A 17,532-nucleotide genomic window follows, 5' to 3' on the forward strand; every position below is an offset into this window, starting at 1 on the left:
CGTTTTACCTATAATGCTCGCTACAAATCATCCAAGACGAGTGTCTTCGTTTCCCGCCCTGTAAATTCTGCGTAACATGCAAGTTGTGTGCGCGGCCAGAATCTGGTAGCGCTCAGTCATCCCTCCCGCGTTCCGCTGCAGGATTCAAGATTGCCACGCTGCATCATCCATAGGTAGCAGATCCGGCCAGACCAGGCCCTTTACGATCCTACGCGCACAACCATGCAACAGAATACAGCATGTCTGCCCGTCGCTAGCGCACATACTGCCAGTGTGATCGATCCCTTTCGAGGAGCAGCGACCACGGACGTCGAGATTGACAACGCCATGAATATTGTCCGTATGCAGGGTAGTCGATCATGTCGGGACTAAGTAACAGCCAAGCATTCAAGCATGTACATCCGCTAGAAGTTGAGCACATGAGGAATTTATGAAGTTTGGGTAGGAGTCGTGGAGGACTTGGCACATTGCTTGGCACCGCAAACCTTACACAGGTAGTGTGCAACCCTAGTTGCTCATCTTCTACTTACTAACTGAACATCATCTTGACATTTTTCAACCAGTATGTGATGGCTCAAACTGCATGTTTGCGCGTTCTATCGCCATTGCCACCGTTATCGCGAGCGCCACCTCGGTCAGCTCCTCGCGACCCTCGCGACTCCTCGGGACGTCGCTCCTACGTGAACATGCATGGCACACGAGCAATGAAGACGTCCAGGCTCCACCGGTATACGCTTTCGTGTTCGGATCATGTAGCGACCGGTGCTCAGCGGAGTGTCCGCATGTTCTTCTAGATGCCCACCATCATTGGTCTCCTGCATCCGCCTAGCCCGAACGAGAGATATTTCGTTGCGTTGGCGAATCAACACTATTTGATGCCAAGTGGCTGCAGGCTACCGATAGCGCGCTGCAGTATCCAGCGACACATGCATGCGGCTCTCCGAGGACTCGCTGGCACTAGAGTCTTCGCAGGATTCACCGGACAGGCACGTGAACACAGTTGTTTTGTCGGCTCGATCCGCCTGTGGCCTGATTGCCCCAAAAGTCTCTCCGACCTGCACGCTGGTTGATGTGCTGGCATCGAGTGCGGAGAAACTAATTGCATGTCGTATCAGTTCGGCCAGACTTGGAGCTGCCTCGTGGTACAGTCGTCGTTCGGTTAGAGAACTGCAGGGGCAAGGGGCCTTCGGAGCTTATCCATCGTGTCCACAACTCCAGATGCAGGTATCCCCACGCGATGAGCTTGATTCTCGACTCGAGGGCTAGATCGCGCGCTCTCCATGCATGCTCACTCCACTCCGCCATCACTGTGGGCATCAAACGAATATTTCTGGACTGAGTGTTCAATTGTCGGTCTACCTACCCACATTTCAATGTCATGTTTACATCCCAAGACCACTAGACTATACAGGGCCCACAAATAGTAGTTCACCACACTACAACCCAGTCGTGATATCACATTAATCCTATCCTCCTACACAACCACTAGCAGTGAACAACATCAGTCAGCATGCCCATCACTTCTTTCTTCCCAGGATCAATTTCCCACTCCCGGGCAAGAAACCCTCGCAATCTCGATAACAACTACCTCCCCCACTTGCGCTAACAATCAGCCCTTCATACTCGCCTGGTACAATCGATAATGATATCTTGCAGCAGCTGCGTCAGCTCGCCATCTCCACATACGCTAGATGCCAGCTCTCCGACGCACGACTTGCGCCTCCCGAGCGGCCCTGCCAGTCTGCATTTTGTCACCGCAGCGCAATGTCCAAACATATCGGTCACGAGGCCCTCTAAACAGCAAGGCACCAGCCAATCGCCGCAGCATCCGAAGATAATGACCCCGAAGTCAGTGTTCTTGGCATTACCCAACCGACAGCCGAACCTCACGAATGACTCTTGATAACCACCCGCCGGTTCGTCGCCCGAGTGTTGCGCGACGATCCGATCGGTGATGTAGCGACGGGCCGGGACAACGACTCCGAGACGACCGGGTGCGCATAGTCGCCACTGAGTCTGGAGCTCCACATACGCTAGTATGCGAGGAACTTCATGTTTTGGGAATTCTCGTGGTCGAGGCCGATTGGTAGGTACAACGTCCAGCGCATACATCGCGGCCCTTCCGACTCGACTCGACTCATGTTGCTTCGTACACATTTACGAGACGGTAATTCTCGCCGCAGTTGCTGATAAGAAAGAATGCAGCCGGAGAGCGGCCTTGCCAGATCGCTGGCTGGCGTTACGTACGAGATGGTCATGAGACCTACAGGGTAAAGTATTCATCGCACCTGTATTGATAAAGCAGAATTGGATAGCAGCACTATGCCTGCAAAGATGGTAAGCTAGGGAACGTGAGTATGACAAAGTTATGAGACAACGGCTGCCACTCTACATACAACATTTCTAATCAGCACGACTCGATGCTGTCATACAGGCCAGGACAACAATCATCCTGACGTTGCCTGTCAGACTACACTCACCGTTCCATATCGATGTGTCAATACTGAAACGAAGGCGCCCCCCTTCCGCATTGTCACGATGATATAGGACAAAACATGGGTAAGTTAGCAGAGACGCTAATCGATCAAGAACATGAGTAAACCACCACTTCTATTTCGTCAACCGCAGCCCTCGGTACTTGGTGATGAGTAAACCACAACACAGCCAAAGTCAATCAACGCATCACCACACAGCTCATCAAACCCCATAAATATAAAACGCACATAAATCTCGAATTCCCATAAACACCGTGTAATGCTATAGTACAGACACACATGCCCTTCCATCATCTTCTGAAGATCGCAAACTCATCCGAGAGCCGCACTCATCCGATGCATACCGCTAAAGACTCATTTTAATACATCTTCCATCCCTCGGAAAGATACCATGAACGTAAACTCTGGAAAACATTGACAAAAGGAAAATATATGCTCGCGTTCTCATCTCATCCTTTCGGCAGTCCTTAAAGAACAAGCCATCTATTGACTCATTCTCACTGCCATTCTCCCTTTTCCTTGTTGGCTGCGTAAGAGAGACATCTCTACTCAGCGCCAGACTGTCCACCACCGCCATTACCACCACCGCGTCCTCCTCTCGCCCTCTTCCCTCCCCTCGTCGCACCCTCACTGTCATCTTCAGCACCGCGCTTCTGACCACGTCCAGCTTGGCCAGCTTGACCAGGTTGGAAGCCCGCCGCACCTGGGTTAAGGCCACGAGCAGGTGAGCTCTGGTTCTGGCCTTGGTTCTGGTTTTGTTGACCGCGACCCCGGCCACCTCCTCGGCCGCCTCCGCGACCGATCTGTGATGCACCGGGACCTTGGTTTTGCTGCTGTTGGTTCTGGCCTTGTTGCTGTTGCGGCTGGTTCTGGCCTCGTCCGCGTCCTCCGGGCATGGGGATGCCGCTTCCGCCAGCGCCGCCGCGGGGAATGTTGGATTGGAGGGCTCCGCGAATGGCTTGCGGTCCGGTTCCTACGCCGTCACCACGTCCACGTCCGGATTGCTGCTGCTGTTGCGCTTGCGGCTGTTGACCTTGGGCCTGGCCTTGGACTGTGAAACCTGGTTGTGGTAGTCCTCGTCCCATTTGGTTCTGGCTTTGCTGGAATGGGTTTGGGTTGGTGCCATGGCCGGCAGCCTGTAGGAAGGGGTTGGGCTGGGCCGCCTGAGTAGGCGTGGCGTTGTTGGCACCGTTTGCCTGAGGTGTGTTGGTCGCAGAAGGGGCGGCTGGCTGTTGCTGTGCCGGCGTTGATGTATTCGGCGCAGCTTGTGCGGGAGCAGGCTTGGCGGGCGTGGCGGGTTGTGCAGGCTTGGTGGCTTCCACAGGCTTCTGAGTCAGCGCAACGGCGTACACCTTTGCGACCTCCTCAGTCGGCGTCTCCTTCGCAGCCTTCTCGACGTAGCTGAATCTGGTTCTGAACAGTTTCAACTGTGAAGCGTTGAGTTTCGCCTTCAGTTCATGCGTCTTGACCAGCTTCGCTTCCAGTTCCTCGAGCTTCTCCTTCATCTTCTTCTCCCAAGCAGCGTTGACGGCAGCCAGGTCCTCGCCCGAACCAGCCGCCTTCGCTTGTTCAGGTTCCTGTTTCACGCCCGTAATGCCATCAATGGCCTTCTGAGTCTTGAGCTGTTCGATCTGTGTGTTGAGCTGCTTGATCTCTTCGTTGAGGTTCTTGATCTTTTCATCCTTCGCAGCTGTTTGCTTCTCGAGGTTGATTTGGATCTGAGATTTCACCACCGCCAACACCCCCCTGTTGGTTTTGAACCACTGCCTGAGCTGGTCCTCCGTGACTGCAGGTCGGGGTAGATCTTGTGTGTTGATCATGCCATCCGGTACAGGTTGAGTCTCGGTTGTCCCTTCACTGGAGGCGTTCTGAGTCGAGGCAGCGGCCTGCTTCTCTTGTCGTAGACTCGCGAGCTCGGCTTGATGAGCTTCCTTCAAACTTGTGATCTCTTGGCTGGAATCGGCCCGGACCTTCTTGATAGAGTCGTTATACTTGTTCTTCATATTCTCCAAGTTGCCTTCTCTCTTAGTGATCTTGGCTTCGCGGGCGTCCAACGATGCTTCCAGCTCTTTCAGTTGGGCCTCCCGCTGATCGAGTGAAGCCTTGAGGGCTGCGATCTGATCATCGTTCTCAGAGGCGTCCGCTTGTGCCTGACCATCTGCGGGTTGTTGGGCAGACTTCGCAATAGCAAGTTGAGCCCGCAGATCGTCGACTTCAGCGGCCTTCGCAGCGAGCTCCTCCTTGAGCTTCTCAGTCTCCGCGGCTGTGGCGGAGTCGGTCGCAAGCTCTCCTGAAGCCGGATTCGATGATGATTGCTGGTCTGGTGCCTGGCCCTGTGAAAGCTGGTTTCGAAGCTCGTTGATGGTGGTATCTTTCGTAGCCTGCGTAAATGTTAGTCTTGGGTATTTGACAAGGATATGAAGGGAACTCACGGCTTCCTTCTGGAGCTCGCCCAGTGTCGACAGTTGCGCCTGTAGCTCGGACAGTTGGTTCGCAATGGCGGATCGGCTGCTCTCGGCATTCGAAGCCTTCTGCTGAGCTACACCCAGCTGCTTCTGCAGAAGAGCCAATTGGGATGTCGTAGTGTCGGAGTTTTCGTTGATCTGACCCTCCTCGCCCGCATCTGCATTCTCAGCTGCCTGAGTAGAAGTGTTCGCTTGAGCAATGGCTTCGTCGCGAGCAGTCTTCGTAGCATTAAGTTCTTGCTGTGTCGTTGCAAGTTGTGCGCGGACCTGCTCCAACTCCTTCTGGAGTGCCACCGTTCGTTCCTGAGATTGTCCGGCGTTCGCACTTGTGGCTTGTGCGTTGGTGAGCTCCTGGCGGATGCGATCGACTTCCGCTTGTAAGCTTGTGCTCGATTCCCGCGCCTCCTTGAGCTCTGCGGTGAGCGTATTGATCTCAGCTCTCTTCTCTCCCATGCGCTGATTGTGTGTCTTTTGGAACTTTTCTCTCTCGACCTGCTTAATGTTGTCTCGCTCAGCATTTGCCTTCTGTACTTCGCTTGTGAGAGCTGTGATCTGTTCGTTAAGACCGGCTACCTGCTCCAATGCCTGATCGCGCTCCACCCTGTGGTCTTCGATCTGTTGCTTGAGGTCTTCAAGATCCTTGGGGTCGATGCGATCGTATCGCTGGAGCACATCCTGATGACGTTTCTGCCAGCGGTCGCGATCCTCCTCAACAGCCTTGAGGTGACCTACATTGAGCTCGAGCTCGCCCTCAAGTTCGGTGACGCGAACTTGCAAGGGTTCCAACTCAGCCTGAAGATCCTCCAGCGCCTTGGCCTTCTCAGCAAACGAGGCTTGGAGTCGAGTGTTTTCGCTGCGCAGAGTCGCATTGCTCTCTCGGTAGACATTGAGTTCTTCGAGGTTCTTGTTGAGATGTGCAAGGCTGGAGTTGCTCTGCGAACCTGAGGCTTTGGCTTGCTCTTCCAGTAGCTTCTCTCGTGTCTGGTCGAGCTGACCCTGGGCGTGTGTGAGTTGCTGCTCGAGACGCTTGGACTCCTGCACTTTCAGGTTCAGCTGAACTTCCAGAATCTCCTTCTCTCGGCGGAGATAAGTCTCGATGTCCTGGAGGTTGTTGGAGCCGGACTCCGTGCTGCTTGGCTCCCCAGTCGATGCGCCCCGGTCGTTCTTCAAGCTGTTGATTTGCTCTTTGTATTCGTCGAACTGCTTGAGCAATGTCTGGTTGTATTGCTTCAAGTCGTCTTGGCGGCGTCTGGCCTCTGCAAGCTGCTCCTCATAGCGACCCTCAGTAGACTTCCAGTGTTCTTGACTCTGCTCCAGCGTTGTGCGTGCAGCTTCTGCTTGCGTCTTGAACTCTGTGATCTGGGATTGAAGCTGGTTGTATTCGTCCCGCAGCTCCCGAAGCTTCGTCATGCTCTCGGCGTGCTTCTGGAACTCGTGCTCGTAATCCTTCTGCGCGCGCTCGGCGATGTCGGCCTGGGTCTTGACGTATTGCGTTTGGTTCTCGGCCTCAGCCTTGTAGTCAGCTACATCATTATTGAGTCGGGTGATCTCTGCTTCCAAGGTTTCCTTCTCTTGTCTGAGGACCAACGTGTCTTGCTCATGCTTTCCTCTCAGTTCAGTAAGCTCGGTGCTGCTCGTAGCAAGCTCAGAAGAGATGTCTTCCACGCGCTGTTGCAGATCGCGGATAGTAGCATCCTTCTCTTCTTGTGCAAGGTTGATTTGCTCCTGGAGCCGTTCGTGGGCCTCGACGAAGGTCTGCAATCGGTTCTCAGCATCCTGGGCGATATCCTGGAAACCGGCAATCTGGGCAGTGACAGCCTCCAGATCCTCTTCCTTGCGCTCAATCTTGCGCTTAAGATCTGAAACTTGTTCCGCCAGCTCTTCCTCGCGGCTGGCAGGATCTTGCTCATCGTTGGCCTGCGATCGTGGTTGAAGAGCCTGCAGACGCTCCTCGGACGACTGGAGTTGGTTCTGGAGTTCCTTGAGGCGTTGCTCCAACTGGTGGCGTGTCGTTTCAGCGGTCGCGGACTTGACTTCGGCACTGTTACGTGCTGCGATGAGGTCGTCGATTCGTCGTTGCGTTTCGGTTCGCTCATAGTCTCGTTGCTGAGTGGCCCTCTTGTGCTCGGCGATCTCGTCCTCCAGCTTGCTTTCGGCGCTCTGCAAGTCTGTCCGAAGCTTGTCCACCGTGTTCTGCAACTCGCGACGGCTTTCCGCGGTGGCCAACTCAGCTTCGTTGCGCAGACTCTGAATCGAGGACACCATGTTGCTCAAGCGATCGCGCTCGGTCATCAACTCCTGGTTCCTTTCCTTGAGACGTGCCTCTATCGTCGCGGACATCTCCCGAGATGCCTTGAGCTGTACCATCTCGCCCTGCAAGCTTTGAAGACGTGCCTCAGCTTCCGCAGCGTTCTGGGTGGCCTTGACAAGCCTATCGTCCTGTTGGGCCATGGTTGCTTGTACCTTGTTGTAGCGTTCCTGGAGTGAGTCCTTTTCGGATTGGAGCAGTTTGATGCTACCCTCAAGACGAGCATACCTGTCCTGCTCTCGCCGCACCTGCGACTCGAAACGGAGTTTGTCGCTCTGGAGTTGAGAATTGTCCTTGGTCAGACTATCAACCTGCGCCTTGAGTGTAGTGCGGTCTGTGGCACTCTCCTCTTTGAGCAGGTCAATGTGTGATTGAAGGTCCTTGATAAGCTTGCTGTACTCTGGGATCTCGCGGGACGAAGAGCCGTTCTCGAGAAGCAAGGGAGCTCCGGCTGCAGGCACAGACTGTGCGAAAGCGGATGTTGACTGCGAGTGAGATGGCAACTGACCCCGACCGCCAACTATGCGGCTGTACATATCGCGCTCCGTCTTGAGGGTTTGCGAGCGAACGTTGAGTGACTTGATCTCTTCATCCTTCTCAGCGACCACGGAGCGTAGGCGGCCAAGCTCCTCGATGTCTTGTTGGTATTGCTCAGACTTCATGCGGACCTCTTGCCTCTCCTGTTCGTCGCCTACTTGTCGAAGTGTGCGCGTCAGTTCGGCATTCTGTTGCTGAAGGGTAGCAATATCCTTGTACAATATAAGGTGCTTAGTGATCATCTGGTGCGTGGGCGAGTCGTCTGGTACGTGCTTGTCCGGTACCTGGTTGTTCTCGACGGCGTTCACGATGAACTCTTGTTGTTCCTCTGTGAGGCTACCCAGACCCTGCTCCTCAACCTGGCGGCGCCATAGCAATGTGCGCAGCTGGATCGTCATGTCCTGAATCTGGCGACGCAGTAGAGCAGATTCGTTGTGTACGCCTTCCAAGTCACCCAGGGCCTTGCGCGAGTCGCGTTGTGCCGCCTCGCGTTCGGCAATGGCTTCTTCGAGAAGCGCGCTCATTTCGTTGTTCTGCTCGTTCAGGGCATCGTTCTGTCGGCGAAGTTCGTCGAATTCGGGTTGGTGACGTTCCAGCTCCTGTAGCATGTCGTTGAGGACACCGGTGTTCTCCTCCAACTTCTCACGGACCTTGCGAAGCTCTTTCTTGAGGTCATTGTTCTCGATCAATAGCTGAGTCTTGGACGCATCGGTCTTGAGCTGCGAGCCGCCAGGGGAGAAGACAACCGCAGGCGAACCAGCTCTGCCAGGCGTGCTAAAGCCACCGTTCATGCTCATGCCGTGTCGGGGTGTTCCGGGGACGCGGACGGAGCTTCGAAGATCGGAGTTGTCGCTCTTGAGGGTCTCGACAAGCGTCTCCAGCTCAGCAGTGCGCGCATCGGCCTCGGCAGCCCTCTCGCGTTCCACCTCGACTTCGGCCTGTAGTTGACCAATCTCAGTGGCGGCTTCTTCTTGTACCCGGCTGCTGTCCGCCTGCAACTGCTCCAAGCGCTTCTTGGTCATCTCGTTGTTCTGCTGGTGCAACGTCGACAGGCGGCGCGCGCTATCGAGCTCGATGCGGAAGTGGGCCTCGGCGGCTGATGCTGCATTCTCCAGCTCCTCGATGCGCAGGCGGTCCTCCTCGGCCTTGCCCTTGAGCTCCTCAATGTGTTGTCGCAACAGCGTCTCGGAGCGGCGCAGGGTGTCGATGGTCTCGGAGGCGTCAGCGTTCTCGCGCTGGAGCTGGGCAATCTGGGCGTTCTTCTCCTTTCGGTACTTGCTGTGGTCGTCTGCGCGCGTCTTGAGCTCGGTCGTGTACCAGTCGTTGTTGCTGCGTAGCTGCTCGATTTCCTGCTGCAGGTTGGCCTCGCGGAACTTGACATTGGTGGCAGCGCTCTCAAGCGACTGCGTCTTCTCCTCAAGAGTCGACACCTGCTTGCGCAGCTCGACCGACTTCTGGTGTTGCTCGGTGAGCTCCTTTGCGAGGCGGTCGTGTGCGGTTGTCTTGGTCTCGTGCATGGCCATGAGGTCGCGGTTCTGGGACTCGAGCGTCTTGATGCGCGACTCCAGCGCCTGCGTCTCAGACGTCGAGCTCGTAGCCGTGGCGCGCAGGTTGTGCAGCGCCGACTCTGCCTCTTGCCGTGCATTTTCTGTAAACGCGTCAGTGTTAATTGGATATGCATAGCCTATGCATCTCATACCCTCTTGGACTAGCTTCTTCTTCAATTCTTCGGCCTCCTTCTGCGCCTTCTCTGCGGTGGCCTTTAAAGTGCGCGCGCGCTGCTCTCCGCCCTGGATGGCGGCTTCAAGCTCGACATCGGTGCGAATCTTCTCCGATTGGAGGTCATCGTATGCGCGCGCTTTCACTTCGATTTGGGTGAGCAGCGTCTGGACGAGCTCAACGGTAGGTTCGGATAGTAATGACTGTAGTGTTGTCTCTGGGACGGAATAGGACGCGGCCAGGTAGCCGACGTCGACCGTCGCCGCCATTATCGTGTATTAGTTTATTGCAGGCCTCGAACCATTCTCGAGAGTCGGTCGAGTGCGTCCCGGGAGAAAAGAGACAAAGGAGGGGGGTGGTGTTGACGCGAACAATGAACGGGTCCGCGGTCAAAGTCGCGAGTTCAGTTGTTTGACGACGTTCGCGCAGGGGCCAGGCACTAGCGCGGCTGCCTCCCAGGATTGAGGTCATGGCACATATGCATCTTTCTCCGACGCCTGCACTCGACGTCTTCCATTCACTACCTTCACCTTGACCTGCCGCACCTTCCGCGCATCCACGCTCACTACTACCGGACCTTCACCGTTGTCTGCCGTGCGACTCTTTAGCTAGACGCTGCACACTCGACCGCCGACAGCAGGTATCCTCGACCAGGCAACAGCCACCCACGCACCTGCCCAACCGCATCTACAACTCGTACCACTACAACCACCATGTCATTCCTCAAGGCAAACTCGGCCACGGGCATGAATGCCCCCTCGCCGACACCCTCGAGCTCCTCCGCCAGCGGGAAGCGCAAGCGTCCAACCGATGGAGCGCCCCCCGTAGTCTACTCGCAGCCGCAGGACACAGGCACCGGCGAGCACGTCTTCACCCGCCTCACCTATGTCAATGACTTTTTGCGCGAGCGCAAAGAAAAATGGCACACCTTCGACGACATCATGGAATACCTCAACATCCCGCCGGGCCACATCCAGCGCGAACAGCTGCGCCAGCTGATGCGCGCCGACAACGCAGGCAACAGGATCAGCTGGGACTCTGCGAACGAGCGGTACAAATACAAGAGCAAGCTCAGCATTCACGACCGTGCGCAGCTCAAAGGCCATTTCCAGACGCAGAAGTCGGCCATGGGACTTCAGATCAAAGACCTGAAGGACGGCTGGTCCACCGTGGCCGACGACATCACCAAGATGGAGAACAAGAAGGAGGTGCTGGTGCGACGCGCTAAGGACGGCGTGCCAAAGACTGTCTGGGGCAATGACCCTTCTCTCATGCTGCCCATGGACCCCGTCTTCGCAAAGGCGTGGCACTCGGTCCAGGTGCCGGACAACCCGGACGAGCTGCGCAAGGCGCTCTTGGCCAACAAGCTGACAGCCGCCACGCAAGCCAAGGTCATTGTCGCTGCCCCCACGAACAAGAAGAAGAAGGGTCCTCGTCGTGGTGGCAAGCAGACCAACACCCACATGATTGGCATCCTAAAAGATTTCTCTGGAATGAGAAAGTGAACTTTATTCGTTTATTGACTGCATAGCGACGGCGTTGGCACATGTTCTCACGTATATTGGCGTTTTCATCTGGACAACGTGGGAAGACCGTTGAACCTCCTTCAAATTGATATAAACATATGTACATTATGCATTCCTTGTTCCCAATCACTCTTTCCCTTTAAGCCTCCCATACAGTCTCAGTGAACTCAAACCCCGCAGCAACTGACCTACACGAAACTGTTAGCAATGTCCTGGTTCTTCTCTGGAGTAGGTAGGGTACTTACACCGCAGCTAGGGCAGTCGGAACCACAGCCGCACGGTGGCACGAACTTGGTGGCGCAGCAGCTTTCGAACTGCTGACGAGCTTCTAGATCGCCTTCGCCGTAGGCTTTGATCGTGCCGTCGACTTGGAGCACGTAATTCGTGGCGGCAAGGGACGTGGACGCGCAGAGAGCGGCGAGGATGGCGGTGAGCTTCATGGTTGGGAAAGTGGGATGGCGGTTGAGATGGGTAGGTTATAGTTGTAGGTGGACGTGTCAAGATTGTTATTTTAGGTGGACGAGACAGTGATGCTGCCCTTATAAACATAGGCAGACAACCACCCTACTTATACCTACCCAACACACACACTCCGCCTTCCCACCCTAAACACTCTACCATACCCAACACGCACAACGACCTACATCGCCTCCACTCCATCTCGCCTTGTTCCATTTCGTTTCGTCCATCATGATAGTACGTACGCATTTCTGTGGAGCCTCCCCCTTGCATTTCGGTCCGTTGTTCTTGTGATTTACAGACTAGGAGCACTTGAGGCTGAATCACATCTGGGCGCCGCTGGGCATCACATTGCGACTTTTGGTACGGTGCGGTGAGGAGGTGGGGTGGAATGGGATGAGATGGCCAATGCAATGGTATTGTTGTTATTGTTGGTGGTGGTGGTGTGCAGACGTCACTGCCATGTGTTGATTTTCGGACCAGGTAACTGGGAGACGTAGGGCTGGAGGACAGTCCCGATATTTACCCGTGGCTGTGGCCCAGGGTGGTTGGCGGCTGGCGGTCCGTGGGCAGTGATGCGAGAAGGTATGTCTGTCGTAGTACTGTCTGTGTCAATGTTATTGTTGCTTCGTAGCGATTCGCTCCAATCTTTGTGGCACTCCGTTCCAAGGGGAAAAACTAAAACACTCACATAAATTTCCAAATACTGGAATTTGTACTTTTACGCTCTTGTAGACATCAGCGCAGCCGTCCAGTTTCATGCTAGTGATAGACTATCACGCCCTCGGTATCCTCTTGCTCTTTCGTCACGTCTCTGCCTCTCACCCCTTTGGCAGTCATCTCATACGTCCCTCGTGCTCGCTCAGAGTGTGGTGAACGGCGGTGATCTTCATTTGTAACTATCGTGAGTATGGTAAGTAACTGTGTAGACGTGTCAATGTATTAGTGATGTAAAGCGGAACCATAGTAGGATGAACCGCGAATAATGGATTGAGTGCTTCTACATCTACCCCATACCTCCAACATACTATCTTCGACTACCCGCCCTCCCACCGGTGAATTGATGCACGTCGTTTCGGGCCGCTCGATCCACACGTCTCAATATCTCCTCTATCCAAAGCCACCCTCTTTTTAGAAGTCCCCATACACCGTAGAACATCAACACCTCTCTAAAACCCGCAGCACTCAAGCTATACCCAGAAAAGTTAGCAAAGCGTTCTTTGATGCATTTATCCCTCTCATTCGTCCCCTCCAGGGCTCTCTAGATTCTTCTTCTTCTGGAGACGAGTAAGAATTACGTACACCGCAGCTAGTGCAAGGCGCAGGTGGGCAAACACAAGGCCCATTGAAGTTGGTGGAGCAGCACCCTGGAATTTGGCGCGGTAGCAGATCGCCTTCTGCCATCGCTTTGATGGAGCCGTCAGCTTGAAAGATGTCTATAGCAAAGGCGGTGCTCGCGCAGAGGGTGGTGAGGATGGCGGTGAGCTTCATAGTTAGCTGTTGTGGTGGTCGGCTTGTGTGGATAACAGTGAACTTTTTTAGATGAGATGGCGATGATGGTCGTGGTAGTGGTGTGAGTATGTATTTATACACACTCGCTATCTACCTGTGTACGCCGACCTACGTACAACGTCTGTTACTGCTTACTGTATTCCTCTTCCTCTGCTTTGTTTCGAATCGCATCGCATCGAGTACGTACGCAAGCGTGGATCCCTCTCCCTTTTCTTCGGCCCGTCGTCGTACGGTGTCGTCGCCAACCTGGGTATTGTAGGCTGAATAGCAGCTGAGCAAACTGAGCAACGTCATCATTGTTGTCTTTGTACATACTGCGCCTACTCCATGCTCGCTTTCTTCATGTACATCACACATCCTAATTGTACATTCTTTTCGTCTGCGGAGTGAAGGTTGAATGTGTCGTAATGCTGTTAACCCCCCGATGTATAGGTGCAGTCTTGGAAAAGTAGGTCGGATCGAAATGTCTCTCGTCATCGTCGTCGTTACTGCGGTGAGTTGATGTGTGCTTGGAGATTTGACCGCCACCGCTTTGTCGCGGTTGGGCTACGTGGATCGTTACTAGGTGTGGACTGGAGTGTAGAAATACCCGGTAAGATGTAGATGAACACGAAGGTCCCGACGTGCGCCCGTGGTGCTGGGGTGGCTGACTAAGGATGAATGGATACACGAAGTGACATAGTAGTTTCGTAGATATTACTTGTTTGGATTGATGGCTGGAGATGCACAGAGAAGGCTTGGCTATCGTACTGGTGAATGCGATTGTTCGCTGCGCATATCATGCAAGCCCTAGAGTGCGTTTTCAGACTTTTGGTGGCGCATTACTGGTTTGTTTCAGCCCAGGGTCCACACATGTTAGCGCCGTTGGTAGCGATCTACTGTTATATGATATACACATGTAGTGCCAACGACTACCACCATGAACAAGCTGCGGTGAACACGCTCCAGAGCATACATCAAGACACATAGTCGCATGTACCTGACGAATACGGTAATCAAAACATTTACCGCTACCTTCCCTGTAAGGTCCTTCTTCGGTTCCATCTCGGCTCACTAACTCTAGGGCTTACATTATTTGTCCAAGGTAGGAGTGTTTCGCGGTTCTCGATTTTGGTACGAACTTCCGGTGTGGTCTCAATCACGAGGACGACGTCACCATGAGTAGGGCAGCTAGCCCTGGACGGCTTACACGTCGCAATTATGCAGCGAGGCTGTCCCTTGCAGGTATACGGAAAGCCGGAAGGTCCTTATTCGTGACGTCGTGATTGGCATCATGTCACCACATCAGGTTTACCACCTCGACCTTTCCAGTACGGTTCGTCTCCTAACCTCTCGTCGATGAAACGTTCGGGTAGGCCGATGCCCTTGCTGGAATCGTACTCTCCACTGAGCTGACAATGTGTGCATAGCGCGCCCAGTTTGTTGATCTCAGCTTGCATTTCCTTGTATCGCTCATTCTCTTCTTGGAACTGAGGCTTCATGTCTTTGAGTATGGAGGCTAGATGTTCCTGTCGCTGCGGTGTAGCCTCAACCCATACTTTTGCGCATTCTCGATTTTGACTATAGCGCGATGGCTCCCACTTGATGTCTTCGTTCCAGCCCCAGTCTCGCTCCGAAGTTATACGTCCGTATTTGTCAAACATGTCGCACAATATGATGGTTGTTCGGATTTGATGGGCGTTAGCGGCTTTGCAGGTCGATGCTAAGCTATCCAGCCATTCGTCTTTCCAGTCCAGGAGCGGAAGTTCGACACGCAGGTGCACAAGCTGGGGAAAAGCTGTCTGCTTGTTCTGCACCACCAGATCAAGTGCCGGAAGTAAGCATCTCGGGACGAATTCGACGACCTCCTTGTGGTCTATATGCTGGTTCTGGGCTCGTGTGATCCAGAATTCTTGGAGGCTCTTGGGCAGCGTGGACCAGAGTCTATCTCTCGATTCGGCGGTCTTGAAAGTTTCCTCGTCAGTGATTCCGCGGTGGCCCCATATGTACACGGGAGCGACTTTGAGGCGCCGGAGAGCCGCGAAAGAAGAGAAGGAACATGGGTAAGCCTTCCCACGCTCGGCACTTTCGTCGTCAAGGTAAGGGTAGAAGTCTTCGTGGCTCAGCCCTAGCGCTTCCAGCGTCTCGTTATGTGGCTCTAGACTTCGCATCATCGCTGGATGCTCTGTATCGCACCACGCCCACGAGCCTCCGAGTTCGTAGTTGAACGTCTTGAGTCTTCCAGGTATTGTCGCATTCAACATGCCTTGGAAATTCTCCAGGTCAAGTTTTGCGCATCGCAATTCCAGATACTCTACTGGGCATGATTGTGGCTCCAGTTTCGGGAACACATCATTCTCATCGTGGCTTTCGCTGTCGCCGTGCTTCCATCCGTATATAGAGCGCACATTGGGTAGACAGAAGAAGACTGCTACATGATTGGTGGCGCTTGAATATTTGTCGTCTCCTCCAGCAATCAGGATATCGATAGACTCTGACACTGCGTGCGGTTGTATGCCCTGCTGTCCGTTCTTCGAAGGACTCGGGGAATTATCTGCTGACAAGTCGCGGCGCGATGCTATCCCACGGATGACCTTGGGCAACCACGAGACGAAATCATCGTGGCCATACAGGTCGCAATTGATGTTCAATCGTCGAAGTTTCGGGAGGTTGGGGAGCAGTAGCGCCATAACAGCATCCTCATTCTTGGCCGACTGAATCTTCCCATAAACATCTTCAGCCTCCTCGACGCTGGAAGTATACTCTGAGCACTTCTTCCTCAAGACATCGTGGACTCCAGGGTCGTCAGATCCTGGCCACAACCCATTGGAATATCTCTCTTCAACATCTGCCCAGGTACGAGGCACGATGAAGGATTTGACCAGACTGGCATGGGCGGGGGAAGTGAAAACCAAGTATGCGAGAGCGGCAAGGTTGTCGGTCTCCCTGAGGTATATCTCCGAGTATAGGCATGGCGTAGCGAGCTGACTAAGCGTTTTGGAAGTCAAGCATAGGCTGAGGAGAGAATTGCGGGGAACTAATGATACTATTTGTTCGAGAAGCTCGGTGGGGAGCTTCTCTTCGATGGAGAGTGACATGGCAGGAGCGATGGTTCCGCAATGGCACTTGGCGCGAGAGAAGAAGAGGAATGAACAGTCATCTTGTTATCTGGGGAAGATTTATTGTTTTGTTGTTGGCTGTTGCTAGTTGTGCAAGGCCACCGGGGCGTATTGGGGGCCTGCTTGGCATCGTGCCGGAGTTGCTGCAGGTGGTGGTTGTGGAGTTGCTTACGTGACGTCATCGCTACTCCACCCAATCACTTTGAGTTTGTTGCCTGGAATATGCCCCATCATAGATCTAAATCTTTGTAGTTTACAAGCTGGGTATAGATAACGCTTTTCTGCCTTGTGCTATCATCATTTAGTTCGCATTCGCCCCAAATGGCCATCCATTGAGGTCGATGTTGAGTAGCCTTCCCGATTCAATTTCCTTAGAACGAGACTTCAAGTCGTCGATATCCCAATTACACCACAAGAACTTGCCCTTGAGGAAGCGAGCCTCTGGGGTGGAGAGCCAGAGATTGAAGCTCGCTGGAAGAGTGACTATACAAAGAACAATTAGTCTCATCGCAATATGCAGTAGAATCATAGAACTCACCATCATCAGTCTTGACATCTTTGAAGCTATCTGCCCCGCCGACTCTGCGGTTCATCTCCGTCAACACAACGCCAGGCTGGGTATGGAAGACGCTGAGATTAGGTTTCGCAAGGAGTACCATGTCCCACAAGCGGTAAGCGGCCATCTTAGCGACGCAGTAGGAGGCATAAGCATCGTTCAGACTCAAATGCGCGCCCCAGGAGTTGATTGCAACGACGTGCGCATCGGGTGCAGCATGGCGTATGAAAGCTTTAGCCACCCATAAAGAGCCCTCAATATTGTCGGTGATACCTTTGAGGAACTTGTGCGCGTCAACGTCAGCGAAGTTCTCGGTTGGGCCGATAGCTGCAGCGGCGTGGATGAGTGTGTCGATTTTGCCGTCTTTGGCGAAGTTGCCAAAGGCCGAGTTGACTGAAGCCTCGTCGGTTACATCAGTGCTTTGGATGAAGACCTTTGTGCCGGGATATTCCTTCTCGATGATATCTTTGTTCTCGAGAAGAGGGCCTTCACGACGTCCTAGGAGACCGATGCGCGCGGCACCTGCGCGAGCGAAGAAGCGTGCTGTCTCTCCTCCGATGCCCGTGTTGCCTCCTCCGGTGACGAGTATCGATTTTCCCTTTTGAGATAGAACTGGGAGGCTAGGGTCGCCGGCTGGCTGGGCTTTATTGTGCCAGCGTTTGACTGGAGAGGGAAAGGGAGAAGTGTCGGACACCATGGTAACGCGGATGTGATTTGGTGGAGAACAAAGGATAAATTGCCGCGTAACTTGCGACTGATAACACTTGGAAGGGTGCGAATATCCTGAGTACTCGTAAGGGAGGACAATCCATCATTCTTATAATATTCTTGTTCCCTGGTTGGGGAAAGAGAGGGAA

General features: G+C 53.9%; 3 protein-coding genes across 3 annotated transcripts; 1 reads left to right on the forward strand and 2 right to left on the reverse strand.

Annotated features, from left to right (window-relative positions):
- The first annotated feature begins 10,021 nt into the window (after positions 1-10,021).
- Positions 10,022-11,166, forward strand: BKA58DRAFT_719 (uncharacterized protein). The gene has a single exon (XM_046175786.1). It carries the CDS (start codon positions 10,238-10,240, stop codon positions 11,027-11,029), a length of 792 nt encoding a protein of 263 aa, XP_046030203.1. The 5' UTR covers positions 10,022-10,237; the 3' UTR covers positions 11,030-11,166.
- Positions 11,167-14,141: 2,975 nt separating this feature from the next.
- On the reverse strand, positions 14,142-16,310 carry BKA58DRAFT_732 (uncharacterized protein). The gene has a single exon (XM_046175821.1). It carries the CDS (start codon positions 16,096-16,098, stop codon positions 14,293-14,295), a length of 1,806 nt encoding a protein of 601 aa, XP_046030204.1. The 5' UTR covers positions 16,099-16,310; the 3' UTR covers positions 14,142-14,292.
- A 110-nt stretch (positions 16,311-16,420) lies between these two features.
- BKA58DRAFT_406889 (uncharacterized protein) lies at positions 16,421-17,372 on the reverse strand (the record flags this gene model as incomplete). The annotated part of the gene is made up of 2 exons (XM_046171990.1): positions 16,421-16,602; positions 16,658-17,372. 2 exons carry the CDS (start codon positions 17,370-17,372, stop codon positions 16,421-16,423), a joined length of 897 nt encoding a protein of 298 aa, XP_046030205.1.
- Between the last annotated feature and the right edge of the window lie 160 nt (positions 17,373-17,532).

The sequence above is a fragment of the Alternaria rosae genome (genome assembly GCF_020736505.1).
Source record: "Alternaria rosae strain MPI-PUGE-AT-0040 chromosome Unknown BKA58scaffold_1, whole genome shotgun sequence".
Taxonomy (NCBI): domain Eukaryota; kingdom Fungi; phylum Ascomycota; class Dothideomycetes; order Pleosporales; family Pleosporaceae; genus Alternaria; species Alternaria rosae.

Coding starts and splice junctions, on each gene's coding strand:
- BKA58DRAFT_719 (XM_046175786.1), top strand. CDS start 10,238: ATGTCATTCCTCAAGGCAAACTCGGCCACGGGCATGAATGCCCCCTCG.
- BKA58DRAFT_732 (XM_046175821.1), bottom strand. CDS start 16,098: ATGTCACTCTCCATCGAAGAGAAGCTCCCCACCGAGCTTCTCGAACAA.